The sequence below is a fragment of the Phalacrocorax carbo genome, chromosome 4 (genome assembly GCF_963921805.1).
Source record: "Phalacrocorax carbo chromosome 4, bPhaCar2.1, whole genome shotgun sequence".
Taxonomy (NCBI): domain Eukaryota; kingdom Metazoa; phylum Chordata; class Aves; order Suliformes; family Phalacrocoracidae; genus Phalacrocorax; species Phalacrocorax carbo.
The window spans coordinates 53,855,215-53,881,002 of NC_087516.1; the positions used below are offsets into that span (position 1 = coordinate 53,855,215).

The following is a 25,788-nucleotide window of genomic DNA, read 5'->3' on the forward strand; positions in this document are numbered from 1 at the left end:
GGGCACAAACTGTAACACAGAAGGTTCCCTCTGAAATTCAGGGAACACTTTTCACTGTGAGGGTGACCAAGAACTGGCACAGGTTGCTTAGAGAGGTGGTGGGGTCTTCCTACTTGGAGATATTAAAAAGTAATCTGTAATCAGTCCTGGGCAACTGGATCTAGGTGGCCCTGCTTGAGCAGCAGGGTTGGACCAGATCACCTCCAGAGGTCCCTTCCAGCCTCAGCCATTCTGTGATTCTGTGAAAGGAACAGCTGTCACCTCATTTCATAAGTTTCTTTGGTAATATTCCTACTCATTAGCTTCAGACACTTTTCTTAAGGCATGTAACTACTGTACTCAAGAAATATTGTTTTTGATGCTTTCCCTCCACACACAGGAGAAGAATGAGTTTTTGCTCTTAAGAACATTATAAACTGAAATTCTTTCAAATGCTTCTGAAGGCCTTAATTTTAGTATGGATCAATAAGTGCAGAAAATACAAAGCCTAACTGGTCGGAAAAAAAATATCTCTTCCAAGTGGCAGAAACTCCACTTTTCCTCACCCAAAGACCATTGACTCAACACGCAGAATAAAGCCACTCACATGCAATGCGGACGTAGGCTTTCCGGCTCTTGGTGGTGCCTGCAGAGCTCCAGGCAACGCACTGGCACCAGTAATCTTCAGGCCCGAAGAGCTCCTCCACTTGCTGGCGGGAAATCTCAATGCTTACCTCTCGGACAATCAGACCTGTCAGGGTACAAGTAACGCTGGTCAATGTTATGCTTAGAGATAGAAAGAAAGAAGTGTAGGACCAGAAGTCTGCTTGCAATATTGCTGTCGTAGGACCTTACAGATTTCTACCAAAATCTACTCAGCAACATGGACTGTCCTAAGATGTGAAGGAAAAAAAGCAACACTTCATCTACATAATTGGAGAAGTGGGTGAGTGAAAAACCAGTCACTGTGATTTTGACTTTTATCACATACAGCATGTATGTTAGACAAATAAGAGGAACAGCACCTCAGCTGACATAAAATGTACCATGTCCCTAGGACGATTTACATCAAGTGACGATCCAGCCCAGTTTTATTTTCATGTGAATATGATAAAACCACAGAGTCATTCAATTTATATGGCTCCCTTAGCCCTGCTATATTTCACCTCCTTTTGCTAGTCAGATACAGCACAGGGAGAAGACCTGTCTACTTTGACACTGAACTGCCCAGGAAAATGGATTTTACCATTGTAGAAAATGCCCTGATACTCTCTATGATGGGCACATGTGCTGCAGTACAGTTATTGGAAGCCACCAGTTTGGAGACTATTGCTGTCATACATACTGCAGATACTGCGGTATTTTTAAGGTGATCTTATAAGACAGTGCAATACAGTTCAGTGCCTGACAGTCTCCCTGGCCCTGCCCTCCACAACACATCTCGGTTGAACCCCCACAAACCCACAGTCACACTGACACACTGACAACAGTGACCCCTCTCACTATCCTTCCAAGCAGACCGATACTGGCCCACATTTCCCACACAGTGCTATCTGTTGGGAAGCTGTTTTGCTTCTTCTAAGTGTAAGGAAGTATTGTGGTGTCTCAGACACCGCTGCAAGGATCGTTGGTAATGTGTTGGTGCTTTAATGACAACCGCTGTGTTTCGTACTGACACAACCCTATTCTCTGCCTCCAAATGCACTGCCTGGACAAAATTCTCTTAATTCCAGCCAAGATACTGGGTGGGGGTGGGAAAGAGTGCTTACACCTCTTGTCAGCATATTTGGTCTTTGTTGCCGATGCCAAAGTATCAATAAACTACTAATGTGTGGTTGCCTGTAGAAAACACCATCGCCATTTCAAAAATGCACTCTTGCAAATGGCCTTGAATAAATAAATTCACATACAAATATTTTGTGCAGTGGGACTGATTTTCTTTTTCCTTCCAGAATTTCCAGGAAACTCAACTGAAAGATCCTTGGATCACAGCATGCGCAGTTTGTCCCCATCACCAAACACCAAAGGGCAGGTCCTTCTGCTGAGCACAGACTTGAGCCCAAGGAGGCCAGCCACCCTCAGCCTCCTGCCACGCGGCTTACAAGGTGATATTCATAACGTGAATGTTCCCAGTTGTACAGCACGGCGCGTTCCTCAAGTGCTGGAAACCAGGCCAGCCCTTTGATTTGCCTCCAGCCTCACAGAAGCTCCATTCAGGGAGCCAACGATTAATTACTGTTTGTACACACTTGTGCACTGTCACTGAGGCTGCCTGCTGCTTGCATCCAAAACTTGGTTAACAACGGCAGAAAGGAATTCATGCATGTAATACCACAGACTTCTCTGGTGGGAATGCCTTCTAATGAGATGCATTTTCCTGCTAGACTATCACAGCCTAGCTCCCTTTTTTCTTTTCATTATCCTTGACATCTTTAGCCATTGAATAATCAGCTACTTTGGGGGAAACACTTAATAGCTTTCCTCCTTGAAATAAAATACTCAAAATATGGCAACTGTATTCCAAAGAATGGAAATCAAAGCGGTGCATGGGCATTTGATAGGCAGTGAACACTCTGTTATAAACTTGCTCTGCTTTGATGAGCTAATTTGGCTCTGAAAGGGGTCTGAGGGATAGCATTCGTCCTGTTGAGAAGAACATGAAGAGGGTGGGGAGGGAGCATGTACATTACATGCATAAAAGTGGCTGTATTTTCTCAGTGCAACTGCTGCTAGCCTGAAGATTACTTCAGTTCATTCCCAGTTTTTACAGCACTAGCCCAGGGAGCCTCTGGAGGTTACAATATTATGTTTTTATAATAAGGCTGATTATGACAGAGCTTGATGGAGCAGTGAACTTTGTTACCCGAGGGCTAAAGCAAGCAGGCTCATAATGACAGTACTTGTTAATAATGATTATGAAATAGCCTTAACATTCAGGACACAAATGCCATTTTGTGATAGTCTGTTGGAGATACAAAACCATACGATAAATAGCTCCCACTGAACACACCAGCAGAACTTTTTATCTCTGACTTCCTGAGACGCTTTTAATTCAAAATAACAAGCTACTCCAGGTAATGTCTTTTGGGACACCTGTGAAGTACTGACAGGTTATTTAAAGTAATTTGGCCTTTGATCTTCGAGGAATATCAAGAGTCGTGCCATGACCAGAGAGATGCACACCTTTACATACCAAATAGATGCCGCCTCTTTCTGCTTACAAGCAAAAAATATCATTGTGTCTTTGCCTCTAAGGTAAACTATTTTTCCTAGAGTTCAAAATGTATCAAACCAGTTGGTGATGCCATGAGATCATCTGGGCTGTAAGGATCCACAGCCAGAACTTGAAGCTGATTCAACCATTCCTTCCCAGCATCGCCCGTTGGCACCTCGTTGCACAAACAGCCACACCGATTTAGGAGAAACATCTCTCCAGCTGAAATGCACCTGGCCTCAGACTCTGCCCAAAGGCAGGCGTTTCCTTTGTTGTAGCAACTTGCACTCCTATTCCTTCTGCTAACACACTTCAGTGTAACCCCTAATAGAAAATCCCTTTCTAGGCTAGATTGCAAAAAAAACCCGCAATTTGCTGGGATACCTCAGACAGTAACTGCCTTGTTACCAGCTGACATGCTGCTGTACATCAGATTGCACAGAGGAGCTGGTACGGTCTGTCTGCTTTCATTCAGGAGTGTATTGCTTATCCACCCCATGTGGGTACCAAGTACAGGACAGCCCTGGTATGATGACTTCAAACAGAGATCTTAATCTCATCCATTTTGAAGCTGCTTCTGCTTCTATGTCAAAGAACAGTAGCTGTAGCTATTAAAAAAAAAAAGAAAAAAGAAAAAAGAAAAAAGTTGAACAACTTATGTCTCAATATTTCCAGACAATGAGACATGCTGTGCCTGTAGTTCAGGCAACTGTTCATCAAATTGTCTGATTATGTGCGATGGCACAATCTCTGAGTGCAAAATTAGAAGTCACTTTAAAAAATGAGTCCCTATATTTTGCCTAAATATATTTAGGACACGACAGATTAAGAGATTAGCAGTAATTTATGCAGCACATAACCTACCTGGTATTGGCCAATTCTACTTTGCCACAGAGCTAAGTATCAAAATGTCGCCCTCTCACAGAGAATATCTCCTCTGCCTTACATTCTTTATTAGAACTATATTGAATTTTTTGGTCTAGTTCTTCAAATGGCTAAGCTATACAGCAGGTGAAGATATGCAGCATAAATGTTTTCTTACAACACTTGAGTAAGCTGCACATTTCCAGAATTAATATAATCACATATACGGTGGCACAATCCACAAGAAGTCAGGGTCTTTCTATTTTAAAGCAATGCAATAACAAACACAGCTGAAGGGAGATAACAGAAATGTGGGCAGCTAGAATGCTTTACAGGTCCCTTCTAATGCATATAAATCCATAAAGAGCATCTATGTAGTATTTCTAACTCATACTCTCCCTGTGATGAATAGCTAGAATATAACAGGAAAAGCATTTGCTTGCACTGTCCAAACTCGATTTGCATTCAACAAAGGGAGAACTGTTTCTGTAGACTCCTGCAGCCCATCTGGATCTTAGTATGAAGACAGATATGTAAAGATATTGGGTCTAGTTATCACTGCCCTACTTCTGGCAACAAGACTGTGAAGAGAGGAGCCTTAAGAGGAAAATGCAGAAAATTAAAGCAATTGAAAGCAATTCTCCAAAAGAAACGGTAACTGTATCTTCAGATTGTTCACTGAAAAAACTACAGATCCTTAAAAATGCTTCCCCAGGTTACTGGGCTTTTTCTGCACAAGTGTTTCTCTTCTGATCTCAGTGAATAACTTCAGCATTCCCAAGAGAGAAGCAATGTAAGAAGTTTTACATCTTGAGTACGAGGAAGTAAAAAAATATCAGGAAAAATCAAAACCGAAAATATTTGGTGTCTTCTCTGGGTCCTGAGTATACAGATCTGGATCTGCTGGGTTATAAAAGATGCCACAGAGGTTGCTCAAGGCTGGGGCTACTTATACACACAGATCAGTCCCGTTTAATACACTTACCTAAACCTGGCACCAGAAAAAGACATTACATTGGTGGAATTTCCCTAAAGGAAGGTCCAAAACCCTGTAGCCATTAGGAGACTAAATAAACTGGTCTAAGCTATCCTTTTACCCCTAACAGTTTTCTGTCCAGCTGAGGACAGAGGATGGCTTACAAGAAGGCTCAGGGTGTTTGGCATAATCAGTCTGCGATTATGTCCCAGTCCCATGAATTAAACAGGTTCTTCATGAGTGACAGTTTTACATATTTCGTAGCACAGCATATACAATTATTAATTTCAATATAATAAATATATCTCTGGGACTAATACGACTTGGGGTCTGAAAAGGAGTAGGAAGGAACCAGAACTCTACTTATTTCTGTATTTGCACGTTAATGAGGGATTAATGGGCGGAGAGAGGCAGAGGGCAGAGGGAGCCTTGCTCTGGCTGTCTACTGCTAACGCATGCAGCCGAATGAGCACAGAGGAGAGGCGCTGGCTGATGGAATGTATCAAAATAAAATTACTAGCCCTCCTGGAGCAAAAGGAAGCGTGAAGAGGGAATTGTGCCTTATACACATGGTCTTTTATTATAAACTGTATCCTAGAAACACAATCAAGCAAAGACACACTTCATTCACATGGTCCCCAAGCACTTAACTTAGCTGGCTATACAAACTCTGAGGTAGATTATCTGGTCTTTGGAGGCAGAAATGTTATCTTTTTTAATGTATGCAAATGTAATGTAATTGTATGATATTATGGTAGATTATTAGTAACTGCAATAATAATTCCCGGGTTCTATATTGCACCCGCCAAAGTAATTGGCAAATTTCCCAATGATTTTAATAGAAGCAGATTTGCCAATCATCAGACTCATTTATTTCTAGAGGGAAACAAAAATGTCTTATATGGTTCTGCAACGGTATATGACTGCTCGAGACAAGAAATGATCACTGTAAATGTCTGAAAGCAGAAGATTATTATCGATCAATCAAACGTAATTATCCAGCCTGGGGTCAGGCCAGGTCACAGAGTTAGTATCTACACCTCAGTGGGCATTGTTCTGCCAAGAAATTATTTTGATGCATTTTTGCTGCTGTAACTGTGTGGCATTTGATACTAATACCCCACATGTGTGAAAATATTCCTCAGGACTTTGACAGAGCAATTTTTTGTGGAAGTATTATACTGGCACGTGTTTGACCTTCTGGCACAACGCTAAATAGGAGCTATTTAGTTGCAAGACTCAACTGCACTTACAAACTCTAAGAAACTGCATGGATAATTTGTTTATTTTCTCTGTAAGTAGAAGCTCAAACAGTTTCTGTGCTTTTGTGCTTTCATTTGCCCAAAAGGTATTTCATTAATTAGTAATCACATATGCCAAGGAACACATTTCTCAGGAAGACAGAACTTTATGACCTACTGGTCTGGAAAAAGACATTACTGTAAAACATGCATATAGATTGCAGGTGTATCACAGCCACTGTAAATAAGTATGGAAATACAGCCCATTTTCATGCAGGTAACTTGCAAGCCTTTACAAGTTCAATTTCTTGAAATCAGTACTCGCTGTACCCTCCCAAACCTGACATTCAGTGGCGTTGGCTCCCTCCCTTCTTAGACAGGCACAGATTCCCCCAATTGCATGCATCCCCAGACCGCCCTTCCTGCTGTGCAGCGGGGACACAGGGGGCAGGGACGGTGTTTCTTGATGATGTAGAAGAGGCTTTTGGGAGTCGGCAGCAAAACAGCTCTGGGGTAGGGGCATTCCTCTGCACATCCATGCAACACATGCTGCTATAGAATCAAATTATATGGCATGTAACTTAGAACACCATGGTACACCCTCATTCAGATCCTCAACCTAGACATAGAGAAAAATGGGGTGGCTTGCTCAGTCTTAAAATTAATCAGTGCCAGTCTGAAACAGTCCGTGCTTTCTGACTCAGTTCCTTTTTCTATTTATTAGGAGTAGGAGAGGAGGGTGAAGGACTACTTTATGAATGTTGCTCAGTCAGGACAGGTTTGAATGACACAAGGATACATACTTTTTAATGCAAGATGAGGGTGGAAGGAAAATCCTGATACCGAAAAAGAAAACAGGAATTTTGCAATAATTTCAGGAGGAGCTGGATTATCTCCACAGCATTTGGCAAAAAGGATGAAAGCATTTTCAGTTCTCAAAGTTCCCATCTGTCTTACATTTTATTCAGCGCTTCATCCAAAAATCCTTAAAACAGTACCGTATTTTTTGCTTCATGAAAGTGGCCAAGACCATACACCAAAGTGGTATGACTGGAAACAGACTTAATAAAAGGTAAACAGATTGCTTTCTCATTATGCAGTCCTTTGTCATTGGATTGTTCTCTGATGGTAAAACTTAAGCGACCAAAGCCAAGAATGATGATCCTTTTACTTACCGACAGTCCAGAATGACCTGTCCGATTTATTCAGTTGCTCATCACAGGTGCCAAAAACAGCCTGTCTCTGTATCAGAAGGCTGATCTCTTTATTCGGTGAAATAATCTTTTTACAAAGGTGAAAATAAAATCAGTGCTATGTCAGCATTGAAATTTATTTACCCTCTTGCTGAGAGAGATCCCTCGCAGTAAGAGAGTTAGTCTGCTCAAATATATCAGAGTACTTAAGCTATGGAATTTGGTGTTTAAAAAATGAATAAATAGGCTATGCACAAGAAGAACGGCTTCAAATATTAAAGTTCTTGCGGAGAAAAATGTACTCTGTGCATCCTAATGGGACAGAGATGATTGCATAACGACACACTTTGCCTATAGTTTATTTTCTATATAAAGTATCTGTAATCTTAACAAAAGATAGACAGCGAGATATCTAGACATAGTTTAAAAGAGCAAACGGCTTTAACACCCAGTAATCCTTCACGCTGTGATTGCATGCACCTGGCTTTGCCTGTATACTGCTTTTCCGTAAATTGTGGCTGGCTGGTGATATGAAATGACTGCCTGAAGATCACAAAAAATTTTCCACAAATATTAGCTTACATTTTTAAATTAAAGGCTTCCAGCTACTTTTGTTCTTCTCATAACTTTCTCTTTAGGGAAGAGATACATTCTTAACTCAAGTTAATACAGATGAAAACAACAGCCTAATAAAGTCAAGTTTGCCTTAAAACCGACATCAAGTTTGCACTCCTTTGCATCAGTTAGCTATGGTATCTAATTAACAGCTAATGGTAGCGAGTTAAGCTAAAATCTCAGCTCCCCTACTATTTTTTAACTGACTCACTCAAAAATAACAAAGGCTGTCTTCAGAGGGATTTTACTTTGAACTGGAACTAAGGAACACACATTCTGTTTAGGTTTTATTTTCTTTTAGTGAAAACAAGGCCTTTCTGTTCTTCACCCATTAACATCTGAAGGACCGGGTTGTGTAAGATGCAGGGGAGATTTCAAAACTGAGTTCTTGAGTGTTGGTGGAAAACAAACTGTGTGCCCTGGTCCCTGCCGGTGTGGTGGAGTGGGCAGCACAGCCCTGTGGATTTGTCCCCTTTGGGAAGGTAAAATAGCCCCTCTGCTACCTCCTCCCCCGACCAACCTCAGCAGCCAATTCTTTACATCAGCCTTGAACTATTGCTGTTTAATACCTTAGAACAGCATTGGATTGCTTGTTCTCAACCTATAAACAGTTCAGAGACAAAAGAAAAACACCTCCCCCCCCCTTTTTTAATGGAAGCTATTTTCTGGTTGACGGCATTTTTTGTTAATATGCACAAATTGCTCCAAAATGCGTTGTTCTCTTCCCCGTGTAACAATGTGTGCCTATTGTTGCTGCTTTCTTTTTCCCTTTTTCCTGGTACAAAAGTAATAATCATGCTCCGGTGTAGCAGGACTCCAAAGAAAACCTCACTACAGGCATATATTTACGTTCAACCGTGGTCATCATCGTTTCTAAACTCACATAGGCTGAGGTCCAGAAGCAGAAAGAAATGCAACTTGAAGCATCTTGACCCAAGCCATCCTGACACTAAGCAAACCCGAGTCGTGGTACCAGAGCAATTCTCTGCCCGGCTGGTGCTACTTACAGGGAGCAGGAAGAAGAGAGGTCATCCGTATAGGAAAGCATGACTATGAGCTCTTAGCAGTTCCAGCTTTTGGGCCAAAGCCCAATCTTCCCTTCTTTTGGTTGAGGCACGTGCAGCTGAGAAAAGATGTTGGGTTTTTTGTTTTAGGTGTGGTTTGTGGTGTTTGTTTTTTTTTCCCAAGGGCCAGGGGAAAAAAACATGCCAATGGTTCATGTTTTACTTAAAGCTGCAGTTGAGACTTCACAAAGAAAATCTGTGCACTTTTTATTTCTGGTTCAGAGGATTTACATGCTCTTTCTAATGATCTGGGCCTTCAGCAGTGGGTAATGCTTCCCAGTCCCCAGCTTAGTGCTCATGCAAAATTGAAGCACTTTTGAGGCAATTCAGAGCCTACAGATGAATCTCAATGTGCAGGCAAAAAGGAATAATGGTTATTTAGCACTTCACTAGAAGAAGCCAAGGAAATTATGAAAAAAAAAAAAATCTATTGAACTTCAAACATCTGGGAAGCAAACCAAGAGCATCTGAATTTTCAACAGCATGTTTTCATTCCCTTTGCATAGTGGAGGGGGCGGGGGGCAGGGAAATGAACAATAAATGGATTTGTGTGTAAATTTTTATATAAAAATATATACCGAGCTGTTTATGTTAGTGACTTACTGACATATACGTGGGTATATGTATATAAATAAGATGTATCTACACAGGTACTTAAATACCACACCTACTCTGTGTGGTTTTGAGAAGCAGAGACAATGTGAAAATGCCTTATTTCTGCGAACTTGATGCAATGACACAGTTCAGTGGCTGGTGCAGCTGTTGTGGGAACAAGGACAGTTGCAACGTGACACAAGGGGTCACTCGGGAGCCTTCCTCAGCAGTTGTTTTCCTATTTTTCAGTCCACAACATGCAGGAACAGCAGGTTGGGGGAGAAGTGTAAAAGCCCCACCGTTTTTTGCCGTTGTTGTTCTGCATACTAGGGATGCCATTTCACAGCCGACTTAGGTATTTTGAGAAAAAAAAAAAAAAAGAAAAATAGCAAAAGGCAAGCAGCTGCTTTCAAAGCAGCTTTGTCCAGTGTGCTGTCAAGTGAAGTGACTTTCACCAGACAGAGATGAAGCTCTGGGAATTTACTGTCTGCTTCCCCATCCAGCGTGTTTTCAGGGCTGTGCCAGGGCAGCAGTCAAAACACAAGCTCCTGAACATCAGGAGATTTTTCTTAGTTTGTAGCGAATAAAAGAATCATCGCAGGAAGGCGTGCGAAAAGGCAGCCTGGTGGTCACGGAAGTCATTTGGTGTGTACATGTTTCTGGATACAGCACAGCTCATGATCCCCACCAGCTACAGGGAGGCACCAGGGATGCGAGCACGTTGCTCTGCAGATCCATGAGACTTTGACATGAAAAAAGACCTTTTTCACTATGTAAGTAAATGCCATCAATAGTAGCCTTGTAATAATTCTGGCTACTTCTTTTTTTTTTTCCTGGGTATCCACTCTGACTGAATTCCAGTACTGGTTTCCACCTTAGCTGAAGAACAACAGGATTAAAACTAAACCCCAAAGCAAGCCTAAGCCACTTCTAGGCATTGTTGTACTTCAGGCCTGGCAATCCTTACTCCTCTTCAGAGGAGGGCATGACAACCGACCCACATGCAGAATCAGAACTCATTACAGAAACATCAGTCACTGGGAAGCAAAAAGCAGCAATCAAACAACTGAGACACTCTCTAAAATCAAAACCTGGGAGTAAATAATAGAAGAGGCCACAAGGGCCTAAAGATCAGTATTCAGGGGAACGAAGAAACACAGAGGAGTCTGACAAAAGACTCCGTTTCTGCTCTCACAATCAAAATACGAAGAGGGATGAGAAGTTATGAGGAATTGTGAAAGGCATCCCATCAAAACCTGATGAGAAAGAGCTGTACATAACCTTGCCAATGAATGGCAGTCCTGCTGGTACCTACTACATCACACTGCTCATTTATGTACGAATCAGGAATGCATGGGAATGAGAAAATGAATACAAGCAGTGAACCCGCAAAGGCAGCACAAAATTAGATCCTGTACGGGTCAGAGCTGTGTGCAACAGCCACCTTTCTTTCCCTTACATGTTAGCGATGAGTTGGTACCCTACCCAGATAGTGAAAAAAAGCCTCACTAAATCTGATCTATGTGCAATGGTTGTACCATATAAATGGCGCTTTTTAAAAAAAATTTTAAAAGTACTCCTCCAGTCTAGTTTTAAGCAATAGAAATTCTTCTATCTCTCTTCAGAGTATGATTTCACTGCCTAATGAGCTAATAGAGAAAAAGGTAGAAGATACTACTCAGGTAACTGAGATACAAACTTACACAGACTTCAAGGGACTCAAGCAACAAGAGTTAAATGTCTTGCACAGTCATCAAGACCCTAATGTCTCTAAACAGGGTTAGGCCACATTTCCAGTGACTGCATCAGAATATAACTTGTTCTTAACAAAGTAAGGTGTAATTTGAACTTTCCATTTCCCTGAATATTTTTATGGATTTTCACTAAGAAACTACAGGCCTATTAGTCCTACTCATTCTCATATTTAATTAACTGAAACCCCTACATTTATAGGATACAAGCGTTCCTGCCCTTGCACTGCCAGGGCACTACTGGCTGCAGCACTTCTGTTAGACAGCATATAAGACCTTGGCTCTGCTGTTATTTTCCACCATTCCTGTATCCAGAAAACAGTTGTTTTCCATTTAGGCCAGCAGACACAGGCTGGAGACTATGCTTTGGGGCTCACTTCCAAACCAAGTTGACATCTATTGGCCTTTCAGGCACCAGACCGCCCTGGCCGCGCGGGCTCCAGATCCCACACAAAGTGTGTTCAGCTCAAAAGGAGCCAGGGGATATGGATGGAAAAAGGAAGCATTGCTCTGCAAAGCTGTGGCTATCTGAAGCTGTGGTGGGTGGACTGATGTCTGAAGATGTCTTTTGGGGAATTAATGGGATTACGAGTGTGTAACAAAGAGTTTAATGACAGAAAAACTTGGAGGGAGACAAGGTGTAGGCTGGAAATATTCAGAGGGGTATCCTTAAATGCTTCAGATGAATGCACTAAGCATCCATATTCCTCCTCCTATTATTTTAAATAACTTTATTTCCTGTCTCAGATTTGTTTTTATAGAAGCCCACAGGAAACCTTCAGGACAATTAGGCGAACAGCTGCAGATAATGCCGCAGTAAGAAATGAATAAATATCCTAAAGCTTTTATCTTTTGGTCCCAAAGCACTTCAGAGGTAAATAACAGAGATGTTGAGTGATTTGCACAGAGATACATGGTGAATCCACAGAAAATTTGCAATAGGCAAATGACCCTTCCCATGGACCCATTGTTACCCAAAGGAAGAGTGTGAGCAAGATTCACTTGCAGGAAGAGTAGCTCCCTCTGCTCCCCCCATCAGCATCCCTGAATACCTTGAAGAATAGAGCAAGCGCCAAGGCTGGAAGAGCCCAGCTCAGTCAGCTTAACAGCATGAGGGCAGAGGGTCCGCAAGGTCCACAGCTGCTGTCTGTAAAGGTGGCGGGGCGCACACCCCCGCACAGCAAAATGCTGCTGGGAAGGACAGCATTAGCAGAACAGGCAGGTGTCAGTGGCTCTGAGCATGTAAAGAAGGTGTCTACATGAAGAGCTAGAAGCAGCCTTCCACAAAGACTTACAGGGACAAAACGCCCACTTACAACAGTTTGATTAAAGAAGAATTAATGATATATTAGTATATGTTTTATAAGTCTGTTATACATGGTGGATACTATACTCAGTGAAGTCTAAACTCAAAAACCCCCAGTGTTTTGCAGGCTTCTATACGAAAAGATCATCTTCCTGGGTTTAGGGGGTGGTTTTGTATTGCCTATAATCAGATTTCCTTCCAGAAGCAAACACCTGGCCCAGTGTTCTTACTCTGTTTGTAAAAATATTATTTCCCTTTTTTGGGTCAGGACTGACCTCAGTGATTTCCCCACTCACTTCAACCAAAATAAACACTGTTTTGAATTTATATCCTAGAAAATCGTCTTTCTCTGCCTCTGCATGCGTGTTGCTTCTGAGGTTTCTAAACCAGCTCTTTTTCTGTCCCAGTATACTGATTACTCAAGATAAAAGTGAAAACTTTGCCTGCTTGCAAAAAATGTCTGCAGCAGCTTTCTTTTCAGGTATTACCTTGATCTGGGTGTGCTGGGGACCACGTACCCAGCAGCTGATTTTGAAGACGCAAACTGCAAGAAGAAAGAACAACTCTTGCAGCAGTGATGGGCCCGGGGCTCCTCTTCTGCCAGAAGAGCTGCCCACCAGGCCACAGGGGGTAACAGGCAGACAGAAGATGGCCTGAGTGACATCTAAAATGGCTGCAACCTAAATGTCAAATAGAAAAAGTGTGGGTTTGTTCATATATTTTTATGCAAGTGAGCAGCCTGCATTTCCCTCAAGAATTCCAGTTCTTTGGAAAAACAGAGTTGTCTGCTCCTTTCTGCACCAGCTGCAGCCTTTCAGACCATACATATAAACATGTTTCACTTACAGCATCCTTCTAAAGAAGGGACAGACTTCAAATTACTGACAAAATGGACTGTAGTATCAATTCTAACCCACGTCTCAAAATCATTAATAGAAGCATTTGGGAAGAGATACACAGACACATTTCTAAATTTCCTTGAAATGAGTTGGATTAGAGCAGAGTATTGAAGGAGCAGAGCTAAAAATTGGCAATATGTTGCTGAGAAATAATTATTTTGAATCGCGGTGCTTGATGTTTATAATGGATTTGATCCAATGATAAACGGAAAATAAAATGACTTGTGACAACAGTGGAATGAAAACAATCCTTATTTATGATATGTGGCTACTCTTACTAACATAACCCCAAGGTATTCTACCCCAGACAGTCAAAATATTGCAGGCTAAGTATAACTGAAGCACTTAGCATCACTTGTCATCTCCTTAGTGAAGCTAATAGGGAAACTGGCCACATTTGTTCAGAAAAATAGCTTTTTTTCCTTACCTTTTGGACGCTTATAAGATAATACAGAGAATTAAGAGGCTACAGCAGGTCAAGAAGCAGCAAAAAGAGATTAAGGAAGGAAGAAGTGTGGGGAGGAAAAAGAGCATTAAGGAAAGGAAGATCTGTGGGTCACAGAAAACAAGTAAAATGGTACCCCTCTGCACCCCTCTCCCTGAGCTGTGCTTACATGGGGGCCGGGGGGCACCTGAATTTCATATTTGGGCTCCCAAATTGAGTTCTTCAACACTGGTATTCAAAAAAGTGCTGTATTTAAAAAGTAACCATTGTTTTTCTTATTTATAAAATATACTAAGACAATCGAGCACAACTGCTCAAAATGAGAGGCTGCACAATGATCTTTGCTGTATAATCAAAAGTCCCACCTTAAACAACGTCCAAACAAGTTGATGGGGCTTTTGTCATTAGGGCAATGCAGCTTTCCAAAATGTGGTGTCACAAACACCAAAATAGATCGCTTCCATGAGACGTACACACAGAGAGGAAGATAAAGCGATAGGGCACTGTGTGCTGGAAGTTATTCTGCTGCCTCTATACATGATGCCAAAAGAGCAGAGACAGTCGATGTGGAGGTTTCCCCACTGCTGCCTTGGCTGCAGCACCTTGTAAGAGCTGTTTTAATGGCAAAAGGGCAGACGTCAATCTTTGATCTTTCTGTTGAGAGGCTGATCTATTAAAGACTTAGCTAGCTGGGTACCTACTCCCTCGACAGACTGCCAAACCCATTGCTTAAGGTAACAACATCCTATTTGCCAGATCAATGCTGACCCGACGTCAAAAGCCCAGTCTCCTTTCATCAAATCTGCAAGTCATCCACAAGTACTTTATTAATGCGGAAAGGTAATGGTGGGAGGTAAGCGCAGGAATCACAGCAGCAGCTGTGTAAAGAAACTGAAACAAAGAAGTCTAAGATTTCTGTCTGAAAAGAAGAGCATATTCATCCACCTCAGTGCAGTTCGATAAACCCTCTTAATCAGACAAAAATCTTATTCTGAGCCAGATTCTAACTTTACCATTTTCTTTGATTTGTGGGGAGGCAGAAAGTTGAAGGGGCAGCTGAAGGGAAAGGTCCTTGGAGCCACCTATCCTCCTTGCTGAAGGCTGGGTGGCACTGGGGATGCTCCTGGGGGACATTAGATCTTCTGAGAGCCTGCTTCTGAAGGCAGGACATGGGAAAAAGGATTGGTGACTTCCCCTGCTCCTTAACAGAGCCTCCCTCAGCATGCCTTTCCTCTGAGATTGCACAGATAAGGCTCTTCATTTTGCATTAGCTGGGGCCTCAGGCCAGGCTCAAGAATCTTTATTCCAGCTTGCTGCTATTTGGGAACACAGAGGAGGTCATCAGCAAACTCCCTGAGCCCTCCTCTCCCTATGCATCCCAGCAAAAGAAGACAGAAAGTATAGGCAAACAATAATGCCAGCTGAATTGCCTAATATGTCTATTTAATTAGCACTTAGAAGAGTCCCAAATGTTGTTTTCTCCTTGCTGAAGGAGAGAGAACAACAACATGCCACTGGCATTGCAGAGGGCAGAGGGGTTTTATAGATCATTTCACCTTAATAGTCATGGAGAAACTATTACAATGCATATCCAACTTGAAAAGACAAAAACAAGGTCCCTGTAGTCCTGTTTTTTTTTTTTTCTGTTGTACATCACTGGGATGTGAGGTTTGATCTAGCAGCATTTAATCCCACTGGACAAATGAAAGGGGTGCAGGGCACTGATTTTTCTATACATTTGCAGCTCTCCCACCACTGCAGAACTGGGGTGTGTGTGTCTGAAAATACTTCTCCATAAAAAGCACACATGCAAAATAAAATCTTTTGCCATAGTGGTTTTCAGAGGTACAGTAATTTGGAAAATGTGCACAAATTGCTCTAACAATTATTGATGCTATTGAGCTTCCTGCCCTGTGACAATGGAATTTTCTTGCCCTCAAAAGCATCAGTTCTGCAGGGTTCCTTTTACTTTCGTTGCTGTTATCTTTTATGACAGTCAGCCATAAAATCAAATGCGTTCCCTCAAAACAACTTTCATCTTTGTTTTTTAAAACCAGTGTTCTTATTCTTTACCTGTATTTTTCCACATTAATGGGAAAATATTCCAGTAAAAAAAAAAAATAAAAAAGACCATGCCCTGCCTTGTATTTCACGTACATAGGAAATGAAAGTCAAAGATGTGCACTAAAGATTTTCAAAGCACCCATTTGACTTCTTTATGAAAATGCTTAGCTTTTTCCATAAAGAAGAAAAATACCAGCAACTCTGAGAATTAAAAAACTGAATGTAATGATCTTCTGTGTAAAGCTTCTGGCTTCTCAGACTCGATCATTGGAATTTTTTTTGCAAAGCTCTCTCTTCAGGCTAATTTAATTAAATAAAGTGGTACTAGAACACCCCGTCACTATTACTGTTCTCATCCTCTCCAACCGGAAGGCAACAACTCCTACAGAGTCCCTGTGCATGTTCTGTACAGCAATGCTTTACCTACTGTTTAAAAATATCCCACAGTGCGAAGTGCATATAACTATAACTCTTATTTTGTACCTTCTCTCTGTTATAAAGAAAAAACATATATACACATAGGAAAAAGATATAAATCTTTATTTTCCTCTCTTAAAAATGAACCTTCTTAATATATTACATATTTCTATCTAGCAGGTCTCTTCAATAAGAGCTTGGATGCAGTCTCATCCCACCTCTTGTGCCACTGCTATTGCTGTGCTGTTGTCTCTGGTTTTATCGATGACAGAAACAAATCTACGTTATAAGAAGAGTTAATCATCTCTACATAGATTTCATTCCTGGCCACAGGCTCAAAGTCCATGAACAAATAATCTTTTGCAAATCAAAACCTATTCCTCTCTTTCATGCATCATTTACAATCCCAAGATGATGTACCGCTAGCATCACACCTGTATTTTAGTTCGCTTTCTTCCTGATTACCTGTCCTTTAGAAAAGAAAGTACAGGTGACCTTTATTTTTTTCTTCTCATATATTTTATTGTCTGTTCGTCTTGTTTCCCTTTGCTTTGTTTTTCTACCTAACGAACTGAAAGAGAAAACCTGGTTTAAAAACCGGAGCAGAAGACTGCCTCAGCATGGTGCTCTTCTTCCTATTTAGGCAGGAGGGACCTTAAGAACGGTAAAATATCAGAAGAGAAGAATGCACCCAATTTTCCGTTGCTGGGATTGCACAACTGACCCAGCAGTAACACCGTGTAACCAAGATCCCTTTGGTGCCCGGGTTACCTGTGTAAAGGCTAGACCTAACCTGATTTGTGGACAATTTCTCCAGCCACTCTACCTGCAAGCCTGACGCCAGCAGCAGTGTAGGCTTGGGCTGCCATCCTTACGCCATGCTGTGAGCAGCTCAGTCACTGCTGCTGTGCCCTAGGTTACAACTACTGCACTAGCTAGCCAAAAATAGCAAAGGAAACCAAAATAGCCTCAAAAGTAGAGTGAAAGGGCTTTCCCAGTCTGACTGGTGCAAGCTGCCAAGTCGATACCTCCTTCAGGCACCAGAATGAATCCTCACAGTCACTGTCTCCTGTGCCTTTTTCCTCCAGCTCCCTCTGCAGTGGATATATTTTCCCTGAGATTCCATTGCTTTGAAGGAGATACTATTTCACCATACCTTAAAAACATTGTTTACCTATTTCCGTACTAACTATGTGCTATGAGCCCTAGATTCTCAGCCTACTTACAGGAAGGTGCACAAACACTGCAACTGTGACATGCATTAATCAACCTTTTGGCAACAACCAGGTTGACTGACAGATTTAGGTTCTAATGACAGTTTCATTTTAACAAGCTATTAGTGTGAATGGGTTTGTGGCTCTCGTGCTAATAATCTGACGTGCACAGCTTTTGACACTCTCCTCCCCCCCCAAACTCCAGTACATTATGTTAATCCCTAATTGGATATGGGTTTCGTTTGCATATAATTGCATATAATTCGTTTGCATGTAATTCGTTTGCATATAATTGCAATTATTTGCAATTGTTTGTTATGCAAAACATTTGTACTCTATCATATTCAGATGCATTTTGTTTCACGACTGGCCTTCTACATTTGTAGACTGCAATTTGCTTTACGGCGTCATGAAGTTTTTCTACAATGACATTTTTGAGAAAAAAGAATGCATTTTTCACCTGTATGAACGAAAAACTTCACCTGTAGTGAAACATTTTCATGTTTCTGAATGCTGATGTTAATAAAAGCTTAGAAAAATAACAGAGTGCTAGCTGCCCTCCTGCTTGTCCTTCTTCATTCCAGCGGGCTCCCATGGATGAAAAAAATTGAAGATATATTAAGTAACAAGAATTTCTTTTTATAGTTTTACTGCTGCAGTCAACTTGTTGGAAAAGCCATTTCTTACAAACAAACAAACAGGCCCAAAGTTTAATACAGGTTTTTTCTACAGCCTTTCTTCCTACACCCACCTTCTCTTTTTCAAGCTGAGAGCACCACAGTACCGCTAAAAGCTTATGCTTTTGATCTCTGTGCAAATAAATGAGCTGAAACAAATAGAACCCAGTTCACAAGAGACTTCCAAGACATCTGGTGGAGTTATTTTTCTAAGTAATTAGACCAAGTGGTGGTGTAATTCCCAAAGGAAAGGTACCTTCTTGCTTGGTATCCAGTTATTTCTCAGAGCCATCAAAACAGCAGTAAGTCCCGCTTCTCTCCTTGCATGTGACCCAAACTCTGTTGATTACCAGTCTTCCCAAATGGGAACAATCATATCTTTGATTTACACTGGTTTATTACTCAAGCTTTTAAATCTTTTTTCTTTTTTTTTCTTTTTGGTGCAATGAGGGTTCTATTTTTCTTCCACAAACGTCAGTGGGATTTCTGGTATTGACTGAGGAAGGATGAGGCTCTTGGCTCCTTTTTTTTTTTTTTTAGCTTTTCCTTGCTAACCTACTATAGTTCTTCATAGAGGCTCTATGGAGCAGGCAGAAAAGGGTAATGGAGTAACAGCCAGGTGCTTGCTCTGGACCAATAAGCTGCTCTAAACTGTGCCTAGGTGTGCTTTCTCCTTCTTTCTGGCTGGAAGCTGATTAAATGTCTCCTTTTTGTCTCAAATCTCCCCCAAAAAACATAATTCTAGGAGCAACCCAATTACTTTTCAGCACTTCAGGGAGAATGTGGTTCTTGGTCTGTGACTACGATACAGTGCAACCACTGGGAATTTGTGACACTGGAGAAATTAACAGGGAGTAGACCTGGCTGAGAAAGCAATTCCATTTGTTTGTGCGTGGTTGTCCTGGGTTTTTTTGTTTCAAACTCGGGCAGGGTGCTCTACAATCATGTTTTACTAACTGACCTGGATGCAGACACCGCCTCTGTGATAACTAATGCTCAGTAATGCTAGATACGGAATTCACAGCTGTAGCAAGAATAAAGAAAAGCAGCTGCCATATGAAATAGCTGCTACATTACAACAGTGAGCTTGATATTAATGCTTTTTGATTCTCACCCCTCCATGACATAACACAAACTCACCAGAGGTTTCATCTACTCTCTCGTCTACCACATGGTCCTTCTGATGAACCCATTCGCTGTTGCACTTAAAATAGATCTGTGTGGCTGGGCTCGCTTTGCAGTACAGATTCACGGGCTTGTTCTTCACAATGTAAGCCTCTTCAGGTTCGATGAGGAAGTGGGGCAATGGCTCTGGAGGATCAGATGGAAAAGTTTCTGGAAGTTCATGAAAAAAATCATCATCTGTAGAGAAGAGACAAAAAGGAAAAACGAAACAACTAAAAGTCAGCTAGCAAACACAAGCACTTTCTGAAAATTTCAAAAGGAGCACACTTTTCGAATAAAATGTTATCTTAGGAGCATTCCTAGACCGAGGCTTAAATGCACTGCTGTTTGCAGACTATAAGAAATTGCTCTTTACATCCTGAGCATCCTTTCCTCTACGTGATGTGACAGGGATGTGCACATTCACATGTCTGGGAACGGTCCTTTGTTATCATCACCGGCAATACTAGCAATAAAGCATTATGTTAGCGCTTGGGAGAGTTGCCTGCAAAACCGTAAAAAGAAATAATAGAAACTTTTGGAGGCTTCAAGGTCACACTTTTCAATAGTGACTTATCGCACTGTTTAATCAAGTGCATGCACATAGCTAGTATTGGCTGAGGCTGCTACAAATAGGAAATAGCGCCTTTCGTTTCAGATGAGCAATTTGAAATCTGCTCTAAGGGCAAAGACTAAATGCAAGTCCAGCCTGCACCTCTTTGTTCATACTCTGACTCTCCTGCTAAGACTGCTAATGAAGGTACCAAGCTATACTTTATTTACTTTGTTTGCAGTACGCTGGTCTGTGCAGCCCTCACTATAGAGAGGAATCGGGACCTGGGACACGGGGCAGAGCAGCTGTGAGATGGCGACATTTTTGGTCAACGGGGACAAGTGCTATTAATATAAGGAACCTCTGCACCTTTCTGGTGTTGCTGGTAATGAATAAAGTCAATGTAAGAAGTCTGGAAGAGGAGGAAAAGAATCCAATGCACATGAGGCAACACTGAAAACACCTAACACACATACCTTCCTTTCTCCCTCCCTCTTCACAAATCCCCCTTTACAACCCTTCTGCCCCTTTCTGCAGAGGAAGCCTTCCACATCAGAAAGCAACAATCCAGCAGAGAATAACCCTCTTCCCATCCACCTCCCCACATGCCGTCAGTGCACACAAACATCCAGGAGGCCTCCAGCAGCCAAGGGGTGGAGGACACCAACTACTGACAGATCCACCAGCAGCAAGCCGACAGTCCTGAAGGCCTTATTCAATCTCCCCCTGTCTGCCTGTGAAGCAGTTATCATTACACACAGTGACGGACACTACCAATGATCAATAAAACACCACAGAAGATCTAACTAAAAATACTGCAAAAGGCTGGCTATCTTCTCCCTGCCAGTCTTCATGAAGATGAAATGTCAGACTGCTACCTCCCTGTACCGGAGACATGCCTGTGCGGGCTGTGTCCAGAATTACAAGGGGTATGAAAGGTTCTTCTCCCAGCTACTGCTTTTGCAGAAAGACAAGAAAGAACAGGAACAGATGAAGGAGACAGGGAGAAGCTAATATGGTACCCATCCATGTAGCTATATGGAGGTAGACTGTACGTCTTTAGTAGTGATGGGAATACCTTACACAGCAAAAGATTTTGTGAACCTCCTGAACTATTTATGAAGAGAACATATGTTCACCAATTTCGTTTGTTTGTTTTCCCTTCATATTAATTTAAAAATACTCCTGCCCTTTTGGGTGTCTCATTTTGCAAAGAGTAATGGGCCTGACCCACTACCACATCACTCCCTGAGAGTTAGAAGTAGTGAACTGGTTCAATGATAGAAGAAAGGGCCACTAAATAAGGCCTGACATTTTTCTAGCAGAGGAATAATCTGTGACATACTATAACAATTCATTCTCCATCTCCATCTAATCATCTCCAAATACTCAAATTAAATTTAATTTTTATTACTTTTCCATCCTTCCTTTTTTTCTGGAGTTTACTTTTCACTCTGACCACACCAGCCTCCTTTTTCTGCAGTCCCATTTTCTCTCCCCATTAGGGAGAAGAATGTCCCTTGTTCCGTTTTGCCTCCCCATTTTTTTTCCAAAGAGAAAGACAAGTTACAATAAGTTAATGGGAGTCCACGCTTGGATTTCATGAACCGAAGCAAGAGGCTTTTCAGCATTCCTCATCCCCTTCTGTCCATATCCCCCCCTCCTCCCCACTCCCTCCCTCTCCCTCTCACACACACTGCTCCATAGACATCCACAGCACAGAAACATTAGAGATGAATCATTTCCCCTGAATTGCCATAGGACGTATCTTTTTCTTCTGGTCATTTAATTGCAAATCAGTGAGCAGACAGATGGAAACTAACAAAGCACACATATGTTTTATAATTAAACAAGTATTGCTTCACTAATTTCTGGTGACTGGAAGAATAAATGTATTTATTTTCACCACTAGATTTCTGCATATTATCAAAGACAATGCTTACGCTGCCTGACCAATTAACTGCATCTTATCAAAGATGTAACTAGAAAGTCTAAAAGGAGGGATCAGCAAGCTGCAGAAAAGAAAAAAGGTGGGTTTTTAAATTATTTTTTTAATCAGCCTGGAGAATTTGTGTGCGCTTTGGCTTTCCCTCCTGAAGGTAACTGCTTCTAAAGTTCAAACACTATTTTTATGTTAAAGTGGATTCATGGTACTGCACAGTACATGACAACCTAGTCTCACGTTTAACTGTGGCGATAGCTGTCTTGCTCCACCAGCCTGGCATCCTGCAGTCGGGTACAAGCCACTTTTCTTAGTGGCTTCTTCCTGTAATTCCACCTTACTCTTCTTAAGCAATAATAAAGCCCAGTTTTATTTTTCCACACTCTTTCTCATTGCTATCGAGAGGCATCTGAACCACTCTTTAATGTTAGGGATATAGATGGAAACCATTCACAAACTGTCACACAAACAGAGCACGCAGAGGCTGCCTTGTCCCTGGAAACTGGCATTTAAAATCTGCACTTTTAGAAAAAATTAAGATAGTAGCTAAGACAGAATGTTTTTGGCTTTTTAAACTGGAGTATGTCCGTTCAATCTCAATGCTTGTACTGTTGCTATTAGTAGCAACATTGGAGTTATTTTTTTAATAGACCAGATTCTTAAGAGGAGCACCCAGAACATGACCACAACTGGGTTTTTCTGTGTTTGGCAGAAAAAAACCCCAATCACACTGCAAAGTTAGTCCTACCTCCGTTAGCATTCAGAGCCCCTCGCTCCTGCTATTCACTGCTGAAAGGTAACAGGCGGCTTTATCAGTCTGCCTGAATCGCAGCGGGAAGTCACTAGGTGTTCCCTGCATTCCCCAAAGAGGTGGGATCCACTGCTGCAGGGGGGCAAACCACTGCTCCTCTCCTGCCCAGGCACGTCAGCCGCCACCGGCTGAACTTGCCGGATGGTGGTTTACAGGCAGACAGGGTGTGCAGCTGCGGTTCCCCTGTGCTGGGCTGCGGAACTCATCTCCTTGGACGAGGGTGCGTTGAGGAGGAAGAACCTTAAAAACAAGTTGACCAATTCGGCTGCTGATTTGGGACATGGTTTTGAACCGTCAACCATAACATGCATCTTGGATCCAAGTCTGGCATTTCATTTTTTTTAATTTGGGTTATATGCTTTTACGCTTTGATTGTAATGCTTGCAGCAACATGTGGACATAATTATAAAGGCAGTGTAATTATGAAACAAAATAGTCTTAAAAATGCAACACAGATATTTACCTCTGAAAATATCAATATAGGACACTGGACTGTGCTGAGATTTTCTGCAACTCCCTATAAAACAAACTTTTGTTAAAACGAACTTTTGGTAAAACCAAAGCAATCTCATGAATCTGTGTTTCCACAAAGCCACAGTTTCTAACAACCTAATAAACATTTCCATCTAAGTCTCTCTTGACCAGCTCTAGCTGAACACAGTTCATTCCTCTGTTCATACAAAGACCAAACTCTGACTTGGGTTTTTCAGGGATGACTCTGTTATAACCACGTGGCCTGCTGGGCCTATGATTTGGATGAGGGTCACCTCTTGTTGTGTGCTCGACAAGGGGATAAATTTTGCCTGAGACACTGATCTGAATCTTCCTGATGGTTATTAATGGTTATTTAAAATGTTCATCTCCCTACGATGCAACAAAGCAGCAAACTTTATATCTCTCTCATTGAACTCTCCTATGGTGTTAGACATTTTTTTCTTCTGTCTGGAGGAAAAAAAAAGCTAATTAAACCATTTGGGAGTGATCTGGTAGTGTAGATACAAACAAATGCTGAAAATTTACATACTAGGTTTCCAATCATTATGTCAATGTCATGTGCAGCAAGTTCCCCTTACAACCTTGTTCAAACGCAAATACGAGACACGCAGTGTTCTCCGCTGTTGTAACAAATCCCCTTCTGTGCTCAGTAACTTTGAGCTGCAAGTTTACTTTTGCAGTATGTCACATTCATCTTTATTTTCACATAATAAAGTGTACAGCCCATCTGCTATTATTGACTGATTTATATTAGCATGACAAAAGACCTGATTAATGGTACCGCTAAACTGGTTTCACTCATGCAATTCATTCATATTAAGAAAATAAATTTTAAAAGGCCATTTAAATCTATAAGCTTAATTTTGAATTTTTATTTCGGTTGCCCAAATACAGATATGGTCTTTTATTTGCCTTGTGTAGTATCTGACAACTACGTATTTTTTTAAAAGCAAGTCAAATGCAGAATCTATAGGACCAGGTGAAGCGTCACCGAAATCAGCACTGATAGAAGCTGGCATGGACTGTCACGCATAGGAATTTAGTTCAATTTTTAGTTCAATTATCTTTGAAGGTAAAACAAATCTTTGTCTAAGTCAGGAACCTTTTGATGTTAGGAAAGGTCTTTATTCTTTTCATGCATTTGTTTGTAAAACTGTACATATTATAGCTCTTCATGCATAGCAAGCGAAAAGGGAGATTTTATGGTATGCTTCCCTTTTTATGGACCAGTATCCCTGCTCTCATCTGTGGCAGGAAAATATTGTGCTCCATACACCAATCTATTCATCTCTAGATCACTAGTTTTATTACTATATATCAAGCTTTAATTCTCATCAACCCAGCATATAACTAACTCACTATATTTCTGAACTGCAAGACTTAAACTATTATTGCTTAGATCATAATATATTGGACCATTACGTCTTTGTGCGAGACCTGAAGCAAATTCTTCTCAAATGGAATTTACTTCAGAATGATTCAAGAGCAATTTAAAATGAATGGCTGCAAAGCTAATTCCATTTGCATTTGGATGCCCATCACTCGGTAAGATCACTCCCCACACATTGCAAGAAAGGCAGCTGGAGTTAACTGTACGGATGGGATTTCTGTTCAGTTTCTTAATGTTATGACTAAAAAGCTTTCTAGAGCAACAAGTACTGCTCACTGTGAAATTAACAGCAGGTGCTAGCTCGGTAAGGCAGCTTATCAGGAGGGAGGCAAGGGTTTGGTTTACAGCGCAGACATTTTCAGCAAGGGAAAATTGCTCAGCTGGAAGTCCTTTGGTCACAGGGTTTTCTGTCCTCCTAGGAAGGGCATGTGGTATCATGGTGCCACCAAATGGGAAGCAAGGAAGCAACAAATCCTGTATGCCATATAGTCTACCTCCACCTCAGAGCCCCGTAGCACCAATGGCACTATGAATCCAAAATTAGGCCAAGTTGAATGAGAAATCAGAGAAAACAGGACTTTTTCTAAGAATTACTAGTGAGTTATTTCTGTGTCAGAGGGCCCTCTTGCTCCCACTTCAGCCCTGGAGACCACACAGGGACAGAGAATGGGCACAGCAAAGCATAGCACGTGGCCTGAAGGAGCACATTTTCCTGCCCTGCCCAGGGGAAGAGGAGGAGGAGGGTGCCTTTCCCAGCACTCATCCTCTCTCAGCCCTGCCTCCAGTTGATTGCAAGGTGGGCATGCAATAAGGCAATCACACCTTATTCTCCAACATCTCAAAAGTGGAAGATTTCACCAAATAGCCCAGGAAGATTGCAGTTTTATAACAGCATAATATTTGGCCAGCTCGGCAGGCTG

At 41.6% G+C, this 25,788-nt stretch overlaps 1 protein-coding gene across 3 annotated transcripts in view; it reads right to left on the reverse strand.

Moving 5' to 3' along the window:
• UNC5C (unc-5 netrin receptor C) overlaps positions 1-25,788 on the reverse strand; it is a 275,298-nt gene that overhangs the window by 86,202 nt on the left and 163,308 nt on the right. For all 3 annotated transcript variants that reach the window (XM_064449976.1, XM_064449975.1, XM_064449977.1), the window contains exons 2-3: positions 19,654-19,875; positions 587-730 (exon numbers count right to left, since the gene is read on the reverse strand). In XM_064449976.1, the coding sequence (XP_064306046.1) occupies positions 587-730; positions 19,654-19,875 (366 nt within the window). The remainder of the gene's footprint in view (positions 1-586; positions 731-19,653; positions 19,876-25,788) is intronic.